This window comes from Chelon labrosus (genome assembly GCF_963514085.1).
Source record: "Chelon labrosus genome assembly, chromosome: 10".
NCBI classification, from domain to species: Eukaryota; Metazoa; Chordata; class Actinopteri; order Mugiliformes; family Mugilidae; genus Chelon; species Chelon labrosus.
In genome coordinates, this window is record NC_140360.1 from 10,975,343 (window position 1) to 10,997,307 (window position 21,965).

The 21,965-nt window shown below is 42.0% G+C and overlaps 2 protein-coding genes across 3 annotated transcripts; both read left to right on the top strand.

Annotated features, from left to right (window-relative positions):
• Window positions 1-742: 742 nt before the first annotated feature.
• slc25a33 (solute carrier family 25 member 33) lies at window positions 743-8,213 on the top strand. The gene is made up of 7 exons (XM_084552662.1): window positions 743-968; window positions 2,711-2,884; window positions 4,147-4,224; window positions 5,680-5,780; window positions 6,301-6,367; window positions 6,976-7,256; window positions 7,350-8,213. The coding sequence occupies exons 1-7, from the start codon at window positions 928-930 to the stop codon at window positions 7,547-7,549; spliced, it is 942 nt and encodes a 313-aa protein (XP_084408788.1). The 5' UTR covers window positions 743-927; the 3' UTR covers window positions 7,550-8,213.
• An 8,102-nt stretch (window positions 8,214-16,315) lies between these two features.
• LOC311494829 (uncharacterized protein) lies at window positions 16,316-21,932 on the top strand. Of its 2 annotated transcripts, none has more exons than XM_084554069.1 (8): window positions 16,316-17,077; window positions 17,723-17,761; window positions 17,851-18,159; window positions 19,414-19,722; window positions 20,004-20,318; window positions 20,446-20,595; window positions 20,674-20,753; window positions 21,230-21,932. In XM_084554069.1, exons 1-7 carry the CDS (start codon window positions 17,047-17,049, stop codon window positions 20,715-20,717), a joined length of 1,197 nt encoding a protein of 398 aa, XP_084410195.1. In that variant the 5' UTR covers window positions 16,316-17,046; the 3' UTR covers window positions 20,718-20,753; window positions 21,230-21,932. The 2 variants fall into 2 exon arrangements, with proteins under 2 accessions (XP_084410195.1, XP_084410194.1); XM_084554068.1 differs by having other exon boundaries at window positions 21,233-21,932.
• The last annotated feature ends 33 nt before the right edge of the window (window positions 21,933-21,965 follow it).

The window sequence follows — 21,965 nt, forward strand, 5'->3', positions numbered from 1 at the left end:
GTCAGAAAGGTGGCAATTTAACTTGACGGTCAATTTGGAGGATGCAGTTTATGGTGCTGTTAAACTGGATTGAATTAAACACTGAAATGTTTCTGTTATTTAGCCCATCCCAATGACTAAAACACAGCTGTCACAATAATAGAAACATGAGTAAGTGAAACACAACGCAGTGCAATTCAGTAGTACCTACACACGACCACAGCCTCCAGAATGAAAACATAGCAGAAACAACTTCAGGTGTAACTGATACCATATGTTTTATTGTATGTATCATGCAGTGATAATAAGGGAAGTCTGTTATTCACTTGAACAGTGATTATGATTATCAATTTCAAGTTGTTAATATATTTCCTACCACTGAATATTGTAAAATCAGGTTAGAAAAGTATTTGCCATTTTTCTTTCACATTTCTAACGATGTATTTGTATTTTGTATTGCTTAACTGTGCTGCTTTTATTCATAATATAGATTGTGTGCATCTTTTAAGGCAAACCTCCATGATGATTTTACGTTATTATGATTCTGTGCATTAAGCAGAGGGTCCGGTTTTATTTTTCCACTGAAACCGGTGAAGGTCAGCGGAGACTCTGTAGGTCAAGGACTTGTTTTTTAGCTTTTTGTTGGCTGTTGTGCAAGAGACAGAAAAAGGAACAGGGTGACGGTGAGCACATGTGCTACGTCAGGGACAACACCCCCGTCCGTCCCTCTGACGTAGCCCGCGGAGCTCTTCAGGTCACCCCCGCCGCCAGGACCTGAGCAGCGCTGCTGACAGCTCAGAGCCGGCTACAGGCAGCGAGAGCACACCGGGACCGTTAAAACCACCTGGGTCCTCCCGCTTATTTTAACCCAAACGCAATTCTAACACCACTTTAATAATAATAATAATAAAAATATGGTGGCTGTTTGAAAAACAAGAAGAGGAAAAGATGCCACAGAGAGACACGCTGCTGCATCTCTTCGCCGGGGGGTGAGTCGCTTTAATAATTATTATCTGTCTGTTTTAAACTGGCTGATAATATCTCAATATCATTAGAGCTACCTCATGCTTAGGAAGCTGCGTTTTAAAATGTTTTACTGAGTAATTTTCGGGCCTTAAAGATAATTCAGTCGGTATGCTAACACAGAGAAGTAAGCTAGCTCGTGTTAGCATAGCACGATCTTTGGACTGTGGCTGGACGCAATGTTCCTTCTTGTGTTCCTCAGCAATTGACTCCCTCATTGTGTAATATAACTGAAGGAAACCCAGCTTTAGTGCAGGACCCTAAAGAAATTACCTCCCCCGCAGCGTATTTTGCTTCTTTTCATACAATTAACGTGAACGTTTTAGCCTTAACGGAAGTTTGCTAATGCCTGATAGCTAGCGGTAGCAAGCTAGCTAGCTAGGCAACTAGACAAGGTTGTTAGTCGATTGCGGAAGTCTGTGTCTGTGTCTGGGTTGCGGGTGGCAGTGTTATCTTAAATGCTGGTTTTAAAAGCGACATTGTAGTGTGTTGTAAGATTGCCAGTTAGTGGTTAGCTAAGACTGGTCCTTGTGTCTGTGTGTGGCGCAGACATGGGACCATTTAGCCCCGGTGTCCTTGTTATGTAACTGAGGCTCTTCTTCACATGGACCAAGCACACATGTACGCAAACGATGCCAGGCACTCAGCACCAGTTGTCTGAGAGGGGGGGGGGTTTATTTCTAAACCCCCAAACGACGATCTAACGAGCAGCTGGGTGGCATTCAGTTAATGCTAAGGTCACATGTTAACATCACTGGCTTGTTTAAATGACGCCATTTTACCCTTGAAATGAGACCTGAACTTGCCTGTGGTCTTTAAACGCACTGTAATTTAAAACCTGTGATTAAATAAATGTGTATGTTTAACTCTTTAAGTTCACATCGGGACAGAGAACCCAACAGAGCTTGTTTGTGAGCCTCTTTGTCTTGAGCTACACCTGTGTTCAATTTACACTGTGTGGTGGTTTTTAAATAATTATTGTCACCCCCACACAGTTTCACCCCATTTCCCCCGAGGTTTCATGTGTTTGCGGTCAGCGGTCATGGCCACAACAAACCCACACACCTGGTTGAATGTTTGTTTATCAGTCAAACTGGTTTTGTAATCTGTTAAACCTATTTTGCCAACAGTTTCTTCTTTTTTTTTTTTTAAGGAGTATGGATGACTAGCGATCAGTGAATGGACAAATAGGTCAGGTGTTACTTTTTCTAAGATGTTTGACTCTGTCCTCCAGACAAGACGGAGTACAGGGGCTTAGCATAATCTGTTCCAGACTTCTAATCTCGTCACCGACAAGGGTATGCAGTTAATAAAGGATGTACTTGTGGGAGCTGCACAGAACTAAATAAACGAACAGTTTGTGTGGAAACTGTGAACGTACTGTCTAAAAGCAGTCCGTCTTCAGGCAAATAGTTTCTTTCCAAAAGTAATTAGACTGTCTGAGTGGGAGTACCCTGTATACCAGATGTGTTGGGTTAACGCTGAGCATTTCTGCTGCGGAGCGTGAGGCCAGTCTTTGACCATAATTGTTCATCACACGCTGCCAGTAACTCTTCAGCTTTGTTATGGTGGAAACAAACTCTCCTCAGTGTGTCTGTCGCAAAAACTAGAGCAACGCTACACCGAGCAACACTCTACCTTAGTTATATAATTAAAAAATATTATCTGTATTTGTGTTCAAATCATTTTCTGTTTTCTAAACCTGCAGATGTAGCGGTACGGTGGGAGCCATCGTGACCTGCCCCCTGGAGGTGTTGAAGACGCGGTTGCAGTCATCCGGCCTCACCCTCCGGCCTGTCTTCCAGGTCCAGCTGGGCACCTTTAGTGGCACCGGCGTTATCCGGCCAGGGACCGTTACACCTGGGCTGCTGCAGGTCCTACGGTAAGGTTTTTGTGTCTTGTTGTGAGGCAAACAATACTGTTGCGTGTCATGTGGGCTGCCCCCTGAGATGTTTGCATTCTCCTGCTGGCACTCTTCGAGACAAATTGTTCTCTCCTGACAGCTGGTGCACTTCACTGTTTATTAGGACTAACATGTAGGGGCTGGTATAATAGCACGCTGGCGTCCTAAATGGTATTTTACCTACAAAGACCTGTTTCTCTTGCTATTTGATTTCTCTTTGCATGGTTTTGAACTTGTGTAATCCTGCCTTACATAAAGTGAGGATTAATTGCACGGTATTCTGATATTAAGCGTCTTTAACCAGCTGTTTGGGTCAACACAATTCATGCTTTTCCACCAGGCCTGGTGAGGATAAATGAAGTCTGTATGGTGTGCGTGAAAGTAGCCTTTACGTGACTCTGCAGGAAACACTAGAAGCAGCCCCAGTGGGCCAAGATTTTAACCAGGGTGCTGCGTCAGTGTTATATTACACTCGGAGGACGAGGATCCACAGACTGAACCGGTCTTGACTGGTGTCTGCTGGCACTCTAGTCTGTAAAAGTTAAATATGCCCGGGGACATTTTTTTGTTGCTGTTGGAGAACACATTTTTTTCTTCACTAGTTCAGATCATATGTCTATGTTTAGCTTTATTCTCACGTCAAAACAGTTTCCTTGAAAGATAAATAAAGTTTTCTGATTCAATGAGATATTTCAAAGCCATGCGAGAGACAGGGTTGTGTCTACGTACATTAGCCTTAACCTCCTTCTCAGGCCATTGAAACCTTGAGACGTGACACTGTTTTGACCTAAAAGAGGTCATTATTGTGTTTTTAAACTCATCATTGTTTTAAAAGAGGTGTTGGGTATCCATGAGAGAGAAGTGGAATGTGTGAGCCCTTTGCGTGAGGTGTGCATTACAGAAAACCGAGTGAAACCGCAGTTGCCCCGTCCAGCTATACTTGGCTTCAGAATGTCATGCAAAGAACGAAGGTCACTACCTACGAAGGGTTAAAGAAACTCTGTGGGGATGTGGCCGACGTGACAAGGCAAGCGCTACCCCGGGGACTGGGTTCAATGTAGGAAACGGCTCAAGTTATCAGGGCTGGTGAAATACTTCAGACGATTGCAGGAGTGAACTGTCATATTGACTCCCTTACTAAAGCCTTAGGAAAAACCTGCATGGACAAATAAAATAAAAAAATAATTCATTATGATTGATGATGTGAATGATTTGTGGACTTTTGCTTTTTTTTATTCCAGATCAATTCTTGAGAAAGAGGGACCAAGATCTCTTTTCCGAGGACTGGGGCCGAACCTCGTTGGTGTTGCCCCTTCAAGGTACATTGATTTCGGTGTTTACACTTCACGTTTACTCAACAGCGTCAGGGTTGTGCATCTGCCTACCGTCTGGAACTGTTGTAGCTTTGACAGTCTTGAGATCACATGGCTATCTGAGTGCTCTTTATACCTGCTTGTTAACACGCACTGAGACGTTGTTGTATCCCAACACAATAAAACAAAGCAAATTCAAGGAAGGACGATGAAATGAAGGCGGTCAGCGGTTCTCAGCAGATCGTGGACACTTCATAGTTTATTGCATCACGGCCTCCGACCAAAGGAAACAAACGGGAGGAGACGGTGTATATATTTTTAACTTCAGATGACCGAAAGCATTAACTGGCTGTATAAACAGGAAGTTGTTGTCACGGCAACAGTTTCCTCCCCCAGCCCCACATACAGCTGTCGACATGATAAGACCCGTGTATCTGTTTGAACTGAAGACAAACAAGCTATGGAAAATGAATGTGTCGGTGATGGTGGCCGTACACTTGGACGTGCCAGTTCATTAAGTACATCAGCGAAAACAAATACACTCCAATGTAAGAGTCCTGCACCAAGTCTGATCTTCGTGAAGGATCTGGTATTCAGCATTTGTTATAAATAACCGAGAGAGATGCTGATTCATCTGTGTTGTCATTGCGGAGGCTGTTGTTTGTAGTGCCGTTGAATCGTGTTGTGCCGACACGTGTTTCTATTATTTTGACAGCCCCATTGGGCTAGGCAGCACAAACTACATCCTCCAAAAATGATCATCCGGTTAAATTACCACCTTCCTGAAACTGTTTAAACATTTAGTGCAGGATATATTTTTTTTTTTTATTGCTATACATCAATTCTCATTTATGTACTCAATGAACAGGGAAGTGAATGTAGTAATGAAACTATAACAAAGACTTCAGGTTGACCTTTTGTTCTATCTTTAGAAATTAATTTTCCTGTTTCCTTATCGTTAAGCACACACACCATACTATAACCGTGAGATGAATTGTCCAAATACATGTCATAAAACATTGATTGGACTTTTAGACTCGGTTAAACTGGAATAAAGGTTATGGGTTACTTATGCATCCCCCCCGTGGTTAATTAGTAGCAGCAGCGTTATCCTTTTCTCAGTAATTCCACTGTCTCTCCATTCCACGGGCCAACTTGGACAGGCTTGCATTCAGAGCAGCTCTGTGGTGCCCGGTGCTTATTCAGCCCATTCTGGTGCCGTCTGTTCCAGAAGCCACGCTGAGAGAGAGAGAGAGAGAGAAAACAGGCACGGGGGAACGGATAGCTCTGGATACAATCTGTCAAAGGCTCTCACCAGCCTGCAGGAAATCATTAAACAGAGCTATTATAAAACCACAGTCACACTTTGATGCTGCATTCATATTTGACCTAATAAAGCTTCTTCTTCTGTGTGGCGTTCTTAACTTGTTTTTTTTCTTCTTCTTCTTCTGTGTGTTTCAGAGCCATTTACTTTGCTGCATACTCGAAATCTAAAGAGATGTTCAATGGGCTGTTGGTCCCCAATAGTGGTTTGGTGCACATGTCTTCTGCTGGTGTTGCAGGTGAGCATTTTGTTATTAAATTTTCATACATACATGTGATAAGATATGAAGATAAATAAACTTGCCTAGGCTAAAAATATTGATTTATTGATTTATTGCATGCCACTTGCCAGTTCACTGAGTGCACTAGTGAAATCTAATGCATTTATATATAACAGTCGGGCACTAAACCCCCCCTTCATAACCGTTATCATGTTGAGTTCAGTGTAATCATTTTTGAGGATGTAGTTTGTGGTGCTGTAAAACTGGACTGAATTAAACACTAAGGTGTAGCAGCTCTGTGCTGGATACCATAACCTTCATGAAGATAAGATTAAGTGCATTAGTTTTTTACTTAATTAACTGGCAGGCGAGTGTATGTCTGGACAATGTCTATGTTCTCATGTCCTTCATCTTGTTCTTACAACTTCATTATGAGCAACATTTAGCATAAGCAGATGGAAATAAATGAATGAATTTAGCGTATGGCTGCGGTCTAAGTATCAAACTGAATATGCTTTCTTTTGTTCCTCATTCTCAGCGTTTGTTACCAACTCTCTGATGAACCCCATCTGGATGGTCAAGACCAGGATGCAGCTGGAGAAAAAGTACGAACACTCTTGAATTCATTTGTCTCGTGTGCACTTGGGGGTTTTAGTTCTGGACAGAGTAGAGCATTCAGTTTTAGAGTGGTGTAAAAACAATCTTCAGCTTATTTTAGGGGTATTCTTGGCATGAGAGCCGACCTGCACAGTACTGTCCTTGGCTTCTGCAGTGTGTGTATGTGTGATGTTGACGTTGAGCGTGTGACCTGGCTCCATAAATACACAGTGCTGCTGACGCACTGTCCTGGAGTCTATATTTACATTGCCAAGTACAGGGCAATAGTATCATGTGATATCACATGAACATGTCTGTCTACCCTGTCTTTGAAGAACGCACCCATGCCCAGCAACAGAAAGTGGTGGCTGTTTGAATCAGATAGAGGAAATGAATGATTACAAACAACAGTCTGTTAAGGTTTAACCAATAAGGTAACACTAGGAACACCAGATGTTTCCTTTTTAAGGTTAAAATGACTTGTTAATCTTAACTTTTGACCTTTTGTGTCCTGTGATACTCAATGATGAATAAAAGGAAAAAGACAAAATAGTATTTTAACCTCCCACCGTGTGTAATTTTTGTCACTAATGAGCCTTAATTTAAAACTTTTCAGAGCCAGAGGAGAGAAGAAGATGAACGCACTGCAGTGTGCCCGCTACGTTTACAAGACTGAAGGAATCCGAGGCTTCTACCGCGGCCTGACTGCATCCTACGCTGGCATTTCGGAGACCATGATCTGCTTCCTCATCTACGAGACACTGAAGAAACACCTCGCCAAGCGGCAGTTCGCCTCGGCGAAAAGTGAAAGCGAGAAAGGAGCGTCGGACTTCCTGGGCCTGATGATGGCGGCTGCTTTTTCAAAGGGTTGTGCGTCCTGCATAGCCTACCCACATGGTAAACACGTGCATCCGTTGTTTGTCTCTCGCAGCATGATGACTCAATGTCTGGGAAACGTGTTTTTAAACATCTCCTTTCGTGTCTCCACAGAGGTCATCCGGACACGGCTGCGCGAGGAAGGCAGCAAGTACAAGTATTTCTTCCAGACGGGGAGGTTGATAGCGGTGGAGGAAGGATACGCAGCTTTTTATAGAGGACTCATTCCACAGTTAATCAGACAAATCCCCAACACAGCCATCGTCCTCTCCACGTATGAACTCATTGTCCATCTGCTGGGAGAGTCCAAATGAAGTCTGAAAGTAGGGGCTTCCCTGACGAGCGATAGATACCACAGCCACACTGGGCAAGAGACTTTTGAAAAAAGCGGCGTGTACATTTTTGTGGTGCGACAGAGACTGTTATGACGGAACTGATGAAGAACAGGTTGTACTGTTATCCAAAGAGCTAAATTCATTATTTTATCGAACGCATGTTAGGAGTTCATCAAAATAAGCGAAAGAATTCATGGTACTTCTGAAACTCCAAGCCTGTGAAAAAGGTCATCTTCTTAGAGGACTAGTTTTAAGTTAACTAAATTATTTTTGTTTCGTTATTTTACCACAATGTCTGTTTCCTTTTATCAGTGGTTAAATGTACCATCACACACTACTGGGCAGGTTCACTCGATTAGTTAATGAAGGGATGTAATCCAGCAGAAGTGCTAATAATAGTGCTGTTCTTCGTGTTGTAATGACGACACGAGAGATTTGTGTTATATTTTGATGAATACATTCTGCTGGATTTAAAGTTTGCGTTACAAAGGAATTTATCATATTTTTCATTAATATATATATATTTACAGACTTATCTGTATGTTTTCTTTGTGGAAAAAGATGGTCACCTTTTACATTACAGTGAGAACTTGGATGCTTATTTGACCAGTGGTTCAATAAAATGCATCAGATATCTACATCAGATCGAGTTTGATGCCGAATTAATCTCTTAGTATAGAAATGTTCCTTTCACGTTTAAGGATAATGCTAGTTTTATTTATAAAGCACATTTAAAAATGACAAAAGTACAGTACAAAGTTAACTTTACTAAAGTTTTACTAAAGGTAAATAAAGGCAAGAAGTTAAAAATAGTAGCTCTCAAACGCAGTTTAAAGAATAAACATTAGTTTTAACAGAATTAGAAAAAGGGCAGTGTCTGGGTCAGTGTTGGGGGGCTGCAGTAGCAAAAGCACGATGTCCTGTGCTTCAACCTTGTTCATGGGACACTCAAGATAATAGTCAGTATACACCAAGATAAATAATTTACAAACAGCACTATATAAGAGACAAGTTTGCATGTTCTGGGGAATATTCAAATGTATAGAGCTGGTTTGACTATCCTAATTTTCCTCAGTCCAATGTGTGCCATGTAAACTAAAGCCTCCTTTTTAAACACAAGGTCGTCTGTTTATAGTACGACTAAACCTCAAGATATTTGCTTTCACACATACTTTTGTTAAGTAATGTCTGCATCACCTACAGCCATACTGACCAGCTTGTCTTCCTCCGTCTCAAAAAAGAAAAGAAAATCATTCCCTCAGTCATTTTAGACCGAATCGCAAAAGAACAGATCTCATTCCGAGGTGAAAGTAAATGTCCATCTGTTGACCTAAATAAAGGAATAGATCAGTTATTGCTTTCTTCAAAATCGGACCTAAAGGTTGAAGGCATCTTTGGAAAAAGGATTTAAAAAATCCCAAAATACAAAGCTAAAACAAAGGCAGCTGGACTCAATGAGGTTTCTTGAAAACTTATATGAGTTTTAGTTTTTATTAGGGGGTGGTACCAGATATTCACACCAAATTAGACTGACTTTCCACAATTAGTGGCACTCCAACGACCGATTAATGGACAGAAACTCCAACCTCAAAGAGTGAATAAGAGTCTATAAGGAAATTCAGCAAGTCTAGTTGCCTTTTACACATACACGATCAAGCATGACATCATGACCACCTTACTAATATTGTGTAGGTCTCCCTTGTGCCTCCAAAACAGTTGTGACTCATCAGAGAATGGACATGGGCCTTCTGAGGGTGTCCTGTGGTGTCTCGCAACAGGATGTTGTTAGTGGGGGGACTTTGGATCCTATGGGTTGAGGGGAGGGGCCTCTATGGATCATCGCACAGATACTTGATCAGTTTGGGATCTAGGGAATTTGGAGTTCGGGTCAACACATGTCTAAGTAACATCTACACGAATGCCAAGTCCAAACGTTTCCCAGCAAAACATTGCATTGTTACAAGATGGTTAATGTTATTTACCTCTCCTGTCAGTGGTCATAATGTTGTGGCTGATCGGTGTATAAACAAAAGAATTTGTTCCAGTTCTTTGTAGAATGGGCCAAGTGCTACCACACATATTGTCGATTGGCTAAATTACTCTCCAATCTGTTTGTTCTCAGTACTCTTTAGTTTTTTTCTCTGAGCCCTCGTGCTTTGGCTTTAAAATTTCTTCTCAAAACTAGAACAGACCGCAAACCAGCTCGGTCATCCAAGATGGGAAACCGTGAGGAAATGGAAATTATGCCTCGAGGTATTAGTCACTTGAGAAGCTCAGACATGAATCATCAAAAAAATAAATAAAAAAAAAAGACCTTTGGTTGAGACGCATTGTCCTTCACAACCGGAAGGAGCAGAATAATGACCATGGGGTTTTACAGTAAGTAAGAAGCCATCATATGAAGATTTCCACTTCCTCTACACGGGGTAACCCAAAAACAAAGCTGAAAGAAAGGCAGCTGGACTTCTGGGTTTTCTTAAAGACTTTTTATTTTTTTTAGCTAACGAGCTATTTGGATGACAGACAAAACATATTCAACAAAACCAAACAAGTTCAGCCACCTTTGTTTCAGCTTTGTTTTAGGACACACCATGGCTTTATAAGTTGTAAAATTCCTTTCTATCCATCTGAGTAATTTATTAGTGCTTTATATGTTAGTTATAAGAAATGATAAGAACAACTTCTAGGTTCAAGTTGTTAAAATGTCCGTGGAAAAAAACAGTTTGAGTGGATAAGAAGTGAGCCTATTCCAGACGTCATTACCCACTTGTCATTGCTGCTTCAGGCTGAGTGCTGCGGGCTGCACTAGACACCTGCGTAAGAAAACTGTCGGTGGCCGAGTTGAACTTTATAACACTGGGTTTTTCACAAGGAAGAGGAACGTGTGGAAAAATACAAGGACTGATTCTCTGATTCTGCTTGTTGAAATGTTGTTAACCTTGGCTCCGTTTCATCTATTGTCTGTTGCCAGCAGGTTCAATGCACGACCTTGAAACTAGTTTGCATATAAGGAGTGTTTTCAAAAGGATCAGTTGTGTTTGAGCTTGTCCTGCTATGACGAGTCACTGTGATGCTAAATTGCTGGAATGCACTTTTTAAAAAAAGCCCACTGGCTCTGCACTTACAGATATTAATTGTCCTAAACGGATTAAATTTGATATTAATAGAATCCACTGTGGACATAATACGGCCTTTAAGACCCAGATTGAAGTGAGAAAAACAAAAATCATATTTAATGCTAAAGTGAAAGAACCATTAGTTGCTCCCAGCGCTTGGCACTGGTGTGTGAATGTGCGCCAATGGGTAGATGTTTAACTATAACAGTAAAGTGCTTTGAGTACCAATAGGTAGAAAGGTGCTATAAAAATACCATTTAGCATTTACACCCAACATAAGCACGAAAGATGAATGAGCAAATGACATGTGAGTGTTGAATCCTACTGTAAGCCTCAATTTAACTTTAAGTATTAACTTTAGCTCTAAATTATAAATGTTAATCACCATAAAGGAAACTAATTTGGTACTAATAAGATGTAAGATGGTCTCCAAGCCCCTGAGTGGCTTAAAAAAAAAAAAAGATATTTCTTGTTTTTAGTGTATTTTTTTAAGTATGTATATACAGTTGAAGTCTTTTGAGGTTAGGGTAGTCATTGTAGATGCATCTGACAGGCTTATTGCCGTCATTTGAGTCAAGTCGAGGTGTACATGTGGATGTATTTTAAGGCCTACCTGCAAACTCAACACCTTTTTGTTTGACATCATGGAAAAAAACAAAAAAATCAAATCAAAATTACCAATTAATACCATATCGACAGAAAAGAACCTTGAGGCGATGCTTGAGAAAACAGATACAAACACGAGTCCTTCATCAACATAACCTGAAAGACTGCTTAACAATGAACAAGGTTAAACTGTTTAGCCATAAGGGACATCTTTGTGTCTGCATGTCTACAGGAAAATAAAGGAGCCTTGCAAGAAGAACGACGCCGTCCAAACAGTGCTTGCTTGGTTGCAAATCTGTCTTTCAAATGAACAGTGATGTCCTAAGCATACTTCCAAAATTAGGACAAAATGGTTTAACTGTAATGTCAGTTCATGTCGCCAGTGTCTGAACCAAAACATGAGCACACTGCGAAGACTAAAGCCAGCTGGAAAGACCAGGAAACTGAAATAGCTACCTCCAGCTAGCAACAGCCGGTGGTAGAGAGCAGTCTTCTCCTGATTCTTTTTATTCATTCTAGATGATCATGTTGTTGTGAAAATGTTTGTGTACTTCAGTGTTCAGATTAGATCAAGATATAACGAGCAGAGCCTTCTGTGTGCCCTTTTCACTTCTGTGTCTGTCCACTGCTTTGCTAAGCTAATCACTACCAGAGAGCTCTCTGACCGACTAGTTCCGCTACCAGTTCAGCATGCTGCATAGGCTGAAAAGCTGCTGACAGAGGTCCGATTCCTGTCAACGGTGCAGGACACACCAGAAAAACTAAGGTCATTTATGTCTGTGAAGGTTCTCAGTCGTTCAGGTTATAGTATAACCAAAAAAAAACAAAAACCTAGATCAAGCACAAAAACACAAAACAGGATCAAGAATCTGGTCGTTAACAGACCCTAGTCATGTCAGTTTCAGGTGAGTACCACTCATAGATGTTCCTAATAAAAGCTTCATCCCCCCCACCAGTCATTTAGATTAAAACTGAAGCATCCTCAAGAAAACCCGACAAGTCCAGCTGCCTTTGTTTTAGGTAAATTTTTTTGGATAAGGGCCACAGATGCTAAACGACGGCATGACTCCATCAAATGGCCAGCCATCTGTTTGGTGTTGCGGCCTTAAGAAGCATGCGGAAGGGAACCTGAAATGTTTGACCCAAGTTAAACACTTAAAGTCCTGGGGATGTCATGCAGTTTGGAAATTACCCCCCTACGTCTGTGTTTCTCATTCATATGGGATAAGAAAACTCTAACTGTGTTTCACTCAGATTTACCGATCATGGCATCTCTGCTACTTTCCGCTCCACTCCACTACATTGTCAGAGGACATTTTATATCTCTACACTTTTCAACAGGCTTAGTTACTTTGCAAATAATACATTTTTAAATAATAAAAACATGATGTGATGAGACTGTACTGATCCCAGGACAGAATTCACAAACTACCTGGCAGTATTTGAGTCAGCTGCACCCTTTACTGATATGACGAACACATCTAAATATGCTGCCACGCATGTCATCGATATCACGGGTCAGCGAGGAATTGTGAAAACCCAAGTCTTCATGTTATTCATGTTAATTCATGCTATTGAACCTTACTATCATCATTTTTTAACTATGTATATACAGCTGAAGTCTGTTGAGGTTAGGGTAGTCATTGTAGATGCGTCTGACAGGATTATTGACATCATATGAGTCAACTGGAGGTGTATATGTGGACATATTTTAAGGCCTAACTTCAAACTCAACGTCATTTTGTTTGACATCATGGAAAAAAACAAAGAAAGACCGCTTAACAAGGAAGAAGACGCTGCTCTGAAACTGCCATTAAAAAAAAAAAAAAAGACATATTATGCAAATTATGTTTGAGCTACACGTAGGGACGAGGATGTGGACAAATGTCCTCTGGTCTGATGAAACAAAGGTTGAACTGTTTGGCCATAAGGACCATCTTTATGTGCCTTGCAAGAAGAATGACACCGTCCAAACCGTGAAGCCGGTGGCTGGAAGCATCACGTTGAGGGACATGATTATGTGGATATAATGAGGCAGCATCTCAAGACGTAAAGCAAGAAATTAAAGCTTGGTTGCAAATCTGTCTTTCTAATTAACAGTGATGTCCCAAGCACACTTCCAAAATCAGGGCAAAATGGTTTAACTGTAATGTCAGTAAGAACAGACTGGGCAAACTGATCAAGAGGGCCAGCTCCATCCTGGGCTGTCCTCTGGATTCAGTGGAGCAGGTGGGGGAGAGGAGGATGTTGGCTAAACTGTCCAACATCAGGAACAACCCCTCACACCCCCTGTATGAGACAGTTGGGACTTTGGGAAGCTCTTTCAGCCAAAGACTGCTGCACCCACAGTGCAAGAAGGAACGCTTCCGGAGGTCTTTTGTCCCCTCAGCAGTCAGACTCTATAACATCAGCATTTCCTAGCTCTTCTGCTGCTGAGCTAGGAAATGTCTTCTTGTTTATATATTTGTATATTTGTACATGTATGTCCAACAGTGCTGTGTGTGATGGAGATGTGAATTTTCCTGTGGGAACCGTCCAAACACCTGCAGCGCGTAGTGAACACTGCCCAGCGCATCACAGGAACTCCACTCCCTGCCATTGAGGACGTCCAGAAGAGGCGCTGTCTGCGTCGTGCCCACATGCAGCATCCTGGAGGACTCCTCCCACCCGACACATGGACTATTTTCCCTCCTGCCCTCAGGCAGACGTTTCAGAAGCCTCCGGACAAGGACCAGCTGACTGAGGAATAGCTTTTTTCCCCAGAGCTGTGACCTTATTGAACTCGGCCCCCCGCTGACCCCTGCCCCCCACTTCCCCCTGCTGACCCCTACATACCAATTCACTCACACCCGTTAACTCCTCATTCCCTCTCTGACAAAGGACTTTTACACCATCACCACTGCACTATTGGACTACTCTGCACATGCACACTTTACATAATCTGTTTGCACAGTACTATGTACCGAATATTGCACTAGTTTAGTAACCTTAAGTAGCTACTGCTTATTGTTATTGTACTGCTTATTTTTGCACTGTAAATTGCTCACTTTATCTGTTTTTGTAACGCCCAATTTATCATCTGCCCATCTCCTCTATTGTAAATTATGTTATGTTATAGTTCCTGTTTATAGTCTACTCACATTTAACGAACAAATCCATCTGTATAATATGTTCATAGTACCTCATTCAATCATTATGTATGTAACAGGGGTTATGTTTCTTGTTAAATTGCACAAAATGTATTTATTTATGTTTTTGTTTGTTTAACATACCTGCTAATTGTGAGCTATTTCCCCTCGGGCGGAACCTCAGTTAGGCTGTGTTCCCTGTGTACCTTTTTCGGGGAACCCCATATGTCTATAAAGGCCCTTGTACCGCCAAAACTCTCCCTCTTGTCTTTGGTTTCTGTGAGAGAGGTGAGCAGTTTCCTTCTCCATTTGTTTTATACCTTACTGGGCCTCGTTTAATGGGTTAATGTTAATGTATCTGTCTGTGTTATGTCCACATTTTAGGGGCTTGCTTGAGGGAGATCGAGCTAATCATCATCCGTTTTTATTTCATCTCTGTTGTCAGGTATGTTTCTGTGTTGTATATTTTGTATGCCAGCGCTCTTGTCTTTGGTTTCTGTGAGAGAGGGGCTTGCTTGAGGGAGATCGAGTCTGTTTTTATTTCATCTTTGTTGTCAGAATAAAAACGATTCAAAGGACAACGCTACGTCTCCCTCCTTCACAAAAATAATAAAATATAAAAATGAAAAACACAACGCAAGATTACACCGGTTACATGTACATCCTGCTCATTAACCCGTATATATGGTCTCACCTGTACATAGGTTCTGATTTGTAAATATTGTCCATAAGCTGTAAAAACAACCTGTACCATACTTCTTATTTACCGTAATATTTAAGCCACGTGCACTTACTGCCTATTGCACTTCTGGTTAGATGCTAAACTGCATGTCGTTGCTCTGTACCTGTACATGTGTAATGACAATAAAGTTGAATCTAATCTAATCAAAGTCATCTATCTATCTATCTATCTATCTATCTATTGCACACTATTGCACCCTCATTCCTATGTATATAATATATATTCGGGCGGCACAGTGGCGAGGTGGTTAGCACTGATGCCTCACAGCGAGAAGGTCCCGGGTTCGAATCCATGGAATCTTTCTGTGTGGAGTTTGCATGTTCTCCCTGTGTCTGCGTGGGTTCTCTCCGGGTACCCCGGCTTCCTCCCACCATCCAAAGACATGCTCGTTAGGTTAATTGGTGATTCTAAATTGGTCGTAGGTGTGAGTGTGAGTGCATGTGAGAGTTTAAACGCAGTGTGAGTGGTTGTCTGTCTCTCTCTGTGTGTTAGCCCTGCGATAGACCGGCGACCTGTCCAGGGTGTACCCCGCCTCTGGCCCGATGACAGCTGGGATAGGCTCCAGCAGACCCCCGCGACCCTTAACAGGAATAAGCGGGTATAGAAGACTGGGGCGCCGAAAAGGGGGGGTAAAGGAGACGGATTCTAGGGGCCCATGATTGAGGGGGGCCCAGAGAGGCCCCTAATGATGATGAAATTATAATACAGAAAAAATAATGACACTAAGTTATTAACTAACATATAATCACAAATGTTTTATTTTCGATGTCCTGGTAACAATAACTTTATTTGTTTTGGAAACATCAACGCACATGTCAACTGTCATGTTGTTCTTCTTTCACAAATATGGTAATGATAGTCAAAAATACCATTAAAATGCATAATTGTATGTAAAATAGCATCAAAAAATTTCGCCGCTGTGTTGGGGGGCCCTGTAAAGATTCTTTTCATGGGGCCCAAAATCCCTAGCGGCGCCCCTGATAGAAGATGAATGAATGAATGAATGAATGAATGAATAATATATATTCTTCCATCTCTGTAAATTTCTTGCTTATACTAGTTTAATTTTATTTTCCTCGATTTTACTTATATTTTGCTTTTGCCTTTATTTTATTTTAATCTTATTTTATCTTTCTTTTTAGTTGTGGCTCATAAGAGTGTTTATTTACGTGCAACTGAGCTTCTGTGACCAAGCAATTCACCTTGTGGATGATTAATGTCTAAATGTATTTGCCTAAGGTGTGTGAAACCTGCTAAAGGTGATCGTCCCAGGGTTTCTAAGCTACGCCCCTGGTGCAGACTGGCAGCAGTGACCTCCACGAAGAGGAAGCTAATGGGGTTTACAGTTTAAAGGTTTAAAACGCAGCTCTGCGGATTGTACTGACCTCTGGCTGACGCAGGGAGAAGGGCTCCGCTCCGGTCTCCGGTCCCCCCTGACTGTTGACGTGAGTACGGCGGCCTGGCGGCTTGTAAGCGAGCGGTAAACAGTGTCAATGGACAACATGTTACCGTGACACCCACCCACCCACTCACCCACCCACCCGGACTCGTCATCGGCTGCAGCTTTATCGCTATCATCTGGATGAATTGATCGACAACGAATCAGCTAGCTCGTTAATCGACCATGTTTTTTTTAACTTAACCGCCGCGCCCTGGACGTTAAGCTAGTAACCGCCGCTTAGCCGTTAGCTCTTCTCTGCTTTGTGTGTGTGTGTGTGTTTTTTTTTTTTTTTTTTTATTGCATGGTTCAGGTAGTTAAGTTAGCCAATTCTCAGTGGTTGCAAACAAGCTAGCTAATGTCTTTGAGCTGCTGTCACCGCCACCACCGCCACCACGACGGGCTCCCTTCACGGCCGGCCGTCTGATGGAAGGCTGAGGGCAACGATGCTGAGATTCCTCCATATCCTTTTAACAGGTAAGCTAATGACGGTTAGCTTCGAAGCTAGCTCCAAACGGCTAGCTAGGTGGCTGAAGTTATGCAATCGGATACACAGCAATCACCTGGAGCTTTGTTTTAGCAATGCGTTACTAGTTTTTATTCACCAACGAACATTTTTATTTATTATTTTTATTTTTTATTATTTTGTCATATATGTTTATTTTAAATGACTTGTTGGTTTGTGTCGTGTTTGCTAACTTAAACTGTAATTTGATTTACACACAGTTGTACTGGCTCCACCTAGCTAAAAAATAATTTCAGCAGAATTTAATCCCCCCTCCGCAGGTTATGAAATTGAATTTTAAGAGGTGTTAAATAAAAGTAATAGCCTCTGGTGTTGTTAAACTGATTATTTAGTTTAGCTCACTCACTACTCACACACACTCACTTGCCAAAACATTAGGTGCATTAGTTTTCCCCAGTGGTACCTAATGTTTTGTCAAATGAGTATTTAGTTGCCTGATTGATTGAAGGAAATTGAATCAACACTTCTTTAGATCGGTTCGTACTGACCATCCTAACAGAGAGGTCTTTCATTGTGTACGCAACTTGATGTAAATAGGTGTAGATAACATTTTAAATGGCTTTGAGTCTGATCACAACTTTTTTTTTTTCTCACAGGCCTTTTAGGTGCTCTGTGGGATGGAGTAACTGCTTTCGGTAAGCCTGTAGATTGATATCAGCTTAGTAGTGTATCCGCAGCCTTTCCTGCACCTCCTGTGTCTGAGTTAAATCTGTCTGATCCACAGGAGGGGTCAGACTAGTGGATGGAGGTAACAATTGTTCCGGCAGAGTTGAGGTGCGCGGCCACGAGCAGTGGGGGACCGTGTGCGACCATGGCTGGGACCTCCGGGAGGCTGACGTGGTGTGCCTGGAGCTGGGCTGCGGCTTCGCTGAATCTGCCGTCCGCGGCGCAGGGTTCGGCGCCGGCAGTGGGACGATCTGGCTGCATCACGTCCAGTGCTCTGGACACGAGTCCAGTCTGACGCGCTGTGCCGTAGTCCTCAACACCAACGCCTACTGCACCCATGAGAACGATGCAGGGGTTAAATGCTCAGGTAATTAATCTCTGGAGAAGCAGTGCCTGGTGTGTTACATTTAACCCACAGTTCAATGAATGGGTACCTTGGTGTTTTGGTCACGGTTCTGTTGGGTTCTGATGGCCCTGGCTGTGCATTTTGGTATTCCACTAATGTCCCATTCAAAACATGGTGGATGTGGTGCTTTTTTTTTTTTTTAATGTAATGGACCTTTGCTTTGTGGATACTGTAGTCACCTGCTTGGCTAGCCTTCTTACAGACAGTGTTGTGGCTGGGTAATTGCATTGCAGATGCGCAGCCATGTTGGAACTGTGTCTTTTTGAGTTGGCAACACTTGCAGATAGCCATCTTTTTGTTGACTGTTACACTCAACGCATAAACTCCCTTCCACCACTCACCATGTTGAAGCTCTGTGTTGTTGTTTTCAGAGACAATTCAGAGAGTGAAATAAACCATGTAAACTAGTAAATATAAAACCAAAAATTCAAATGCGCATATCGAACCATAGATGCCTTACTGAATGTTAAACTGTGGCATCCAGAGGTGGAAAAAGTACTAAAATATCGTACTCAAGTAAAAGTACCAATACTTGGATGAAAAATTACTCAAGTAAAAGTAATAAGTAGCTAATTTAAAATGTATTTTAAGTAAAAGTTACTTAGTTACATTTAAAAAAAAAAACCTGTAGAACGGGGCGGGGGTTTTTAATTAAAGAAAAATCTATACAAATGTATACACATGTAATGACAACATAACACATGTCACACATGACATGTAAGACCCTTAGAAAGGTATAATGTGCAATTTCAGTTCTGACCATCGCATAAAACTTTTTCAAACAATCAACTGTCAATCAAACTGTCTCTGAACCGTCGTCGCTCTTCTGATCCACCTCCATCTCGTTCTCAATCTCCTACAGAAAGACTTGGCGCTTGGTAGTGGTAGCCTACATACTGACCATACGTCACTCACTACGTTTTTTTTTTTTTACTCAGTAACGGATGGGATTTGTAATGTAGCGAAATACAATACTTCACTCAAAACGTAATCAAGTAAAATTTAAATTACCGATTTTAAAAACTACTTGAAAAATACAAAATACACAAAAAAAACTACTCAATACAGTAACGTGAGTAAATGTATTTCGTTACTTTCCACCTCTGGTGGCATCCCATCCCAGACGGTAGAAACTGCACTGTCAGCATTATAACTGAAGTATGCGGTTGTTCATTTCCTCCTCACACTTTGTCACTGACCTCTCTCGACTCACAGGTGCCCTTTTGGTGCCCAAACTCACCCTGCTGTCACCTCACACGGTGTTCTCTCCCGGGGAGGCTGTTCGTTTTAGCTGCAGCGTGCTGCTGGGTCACCACCTCAGCGACTTTCACCTGTACAAGCACGGACTGCCCACCCCGCTGGTCACACAGAGGGCGGACCAGATCCAGACGAAAGTGGATCTCACTCTGTCCGACATAGAGACTTTCCACCAGGGCAGCTACAGTTGTCGGTACAGGATCAAGGGCGACTTCCCCTCAGAGCTGCTCAGTTCTCCGCCCAGCAACTCCATCAACATCACTGTGGGTGAGTCATAGCTGCTTTGTCTTGTCAATAATCCCTCTAATTCACCACCACCACCCATTCCCGCAGTACATCATTCTGTTGTACAATCTTCATTCCCCTGTGTTGACATGCGTGTGACGAAATACGACCTTCCATCAACCACCCAGAGAAGATCAGATTGATAATATGAACGCCCAGATGACTAATATAAATTACCATATTATCGTAGAAGGTTTTGTGATGAATAACATATTGCATTCCTTCTTTTATTTTTATATATATTATTTTTTTTTGGTTGACAGTGGAGCTCTTCACTCCCCAACACTGGTACAACACGTCCACTGAGGCCCCGGCCGGTTCCGTCATTAGAGGCCACAGTTTTAATATCACCTGCTCCACGCCGCAGCAGTACCCCGGAGGTTCCTTCCAGCTGCGTCTGATCCGCTCCAACGGCACGGTGCGCCAGTCTCTGCCCGCCCTCACCCCGTTGGTCACGTTTACCTTCCCGAATGCCCAACGCTCTAACGAGGGCTACTACTACTGCCTGTATCGGGTCCAAATGGGCGGACGCACCTTCGTCTCCAGAGAAAGCCAACCCCTGCCTATAGCCATCAGAGGTGAGATATATATAGGTTTTTTGTTTCCTTTGTATACATTCACAAATTAATTTGTCGCAACAGTATGTAAAAAAATCAATGAAATCCACTCCTGAAATAAACTTAAAGCTAACTCCTCTCACTCCAGACCCAGATCCGGTACTAAGTCCGATGGTGATCAGCTGGCTCGTGTCTGGCCTGACATTTATTGTTGCCGTCATCATTATAATCATTGTGGCCAAGGTACTGTGTAACAAAGAGAAGAAGCCCTCTGAGCTGGAACGAGAGACCAGAACCTGTAAGTGCCTCAGAAGCCTTTAAATCTTCAGACAAAGATGTGTTGCACTCGGACTAAAACACGTGCTTCTGTGTACAGGTGTGGACAACACTTATGTTGCCTTATCAATTAACAAGCTATGACAGAGGACGCAGCCAACAGATACCTACGGTACGAAGGTCAGTGCTAACAAAAGTATATACCACCTTTACTGTTTTACAACATAAATTAACACGTGTCTCGTCATCATTTATTTTGTCTCGTTACTGAGTCACTAATAGTTGGGCCTTCCCAGCACACGAGTATGTACTCTATAATCAGCTGACACAAGTGATCTCCAGGTTAAACCAATTATGTGACTTCTAAACCTATTAGACTGTTCTAGTGATGCTTCCTTGTCCTAATTTAGTATTTATGCTGACCTGTTTTATTCTTGTAATTAAATTAGATGATCTTACCAAGACCTTACATAGCCTGTGTTGATGAGCATCGAAAAAATCCTCATTAGATTCAAGCTGATGTATCCTAAAACATTAAAACAAGAACGCTTCCATGGAGGTGTGATGTATTTTAACATAGATATTATAAAACATTACATTTGTTGTGTGTTTACATATTCTTAATTGTTTAATTTTAAAGTCTTTCTTCTTTTCAGCAGAAGTGTGTGTGGACAGTCCGAGGGCTCAGCCTGTGTTCTTTGTGGATTCAGACGGCAGGAGAGGAGTCACGCTGTTAAAACAGCTCCGTCAGTCATCCAACACACCTTTTGGAAAAGGTGTCAGCTGGAACCGTTTCAGTTCGGTCTGGATGAGGAACAGTTTTTTACTCTACGCCTCCTTTGATTGATCTAAGAGTGTACTACAGTATTCCTTCGTTACCAAACTTTAGGCTAATGTTACTGCTGGGAAAACGGTGGATATGATTGGCTGTCAGACACTGCATTATGTTGACGTAAGCGTCAGAAGACAGTTAGACAGTGGAAACTATTTTTAGTTCAAAGTCGTTAATGGTTCAAGCTGGACTTAAGCTCCACTCAGACCTGGCTACTGCCATGACCCCAGCTGTACGGTGTGGACAACTGCTACTAAAAGCCAAACTGGGGGAACTGTGTCACCGGTACCAATTTAAAAGCATTGTTTTGTATTTATTAACAGGCAACACTAATGACAGGCTCCACCAGCTAATACTATACTCGCCCACAGATCAATGATCCTTAAAGGATTCGAGGATGTTTTTTTGTATTTCATGTCTAACACTACTATGCATCTTATGTCATTAACAGTATGTATTATAATGCACTAAAATGTGTACATAGACGCCGTAGTTAATTAAAATGCTGCTGTTGTTGGATCCTCTGAGTTTAATGAGTTTTGTGTGTTGTTGAACCGTCT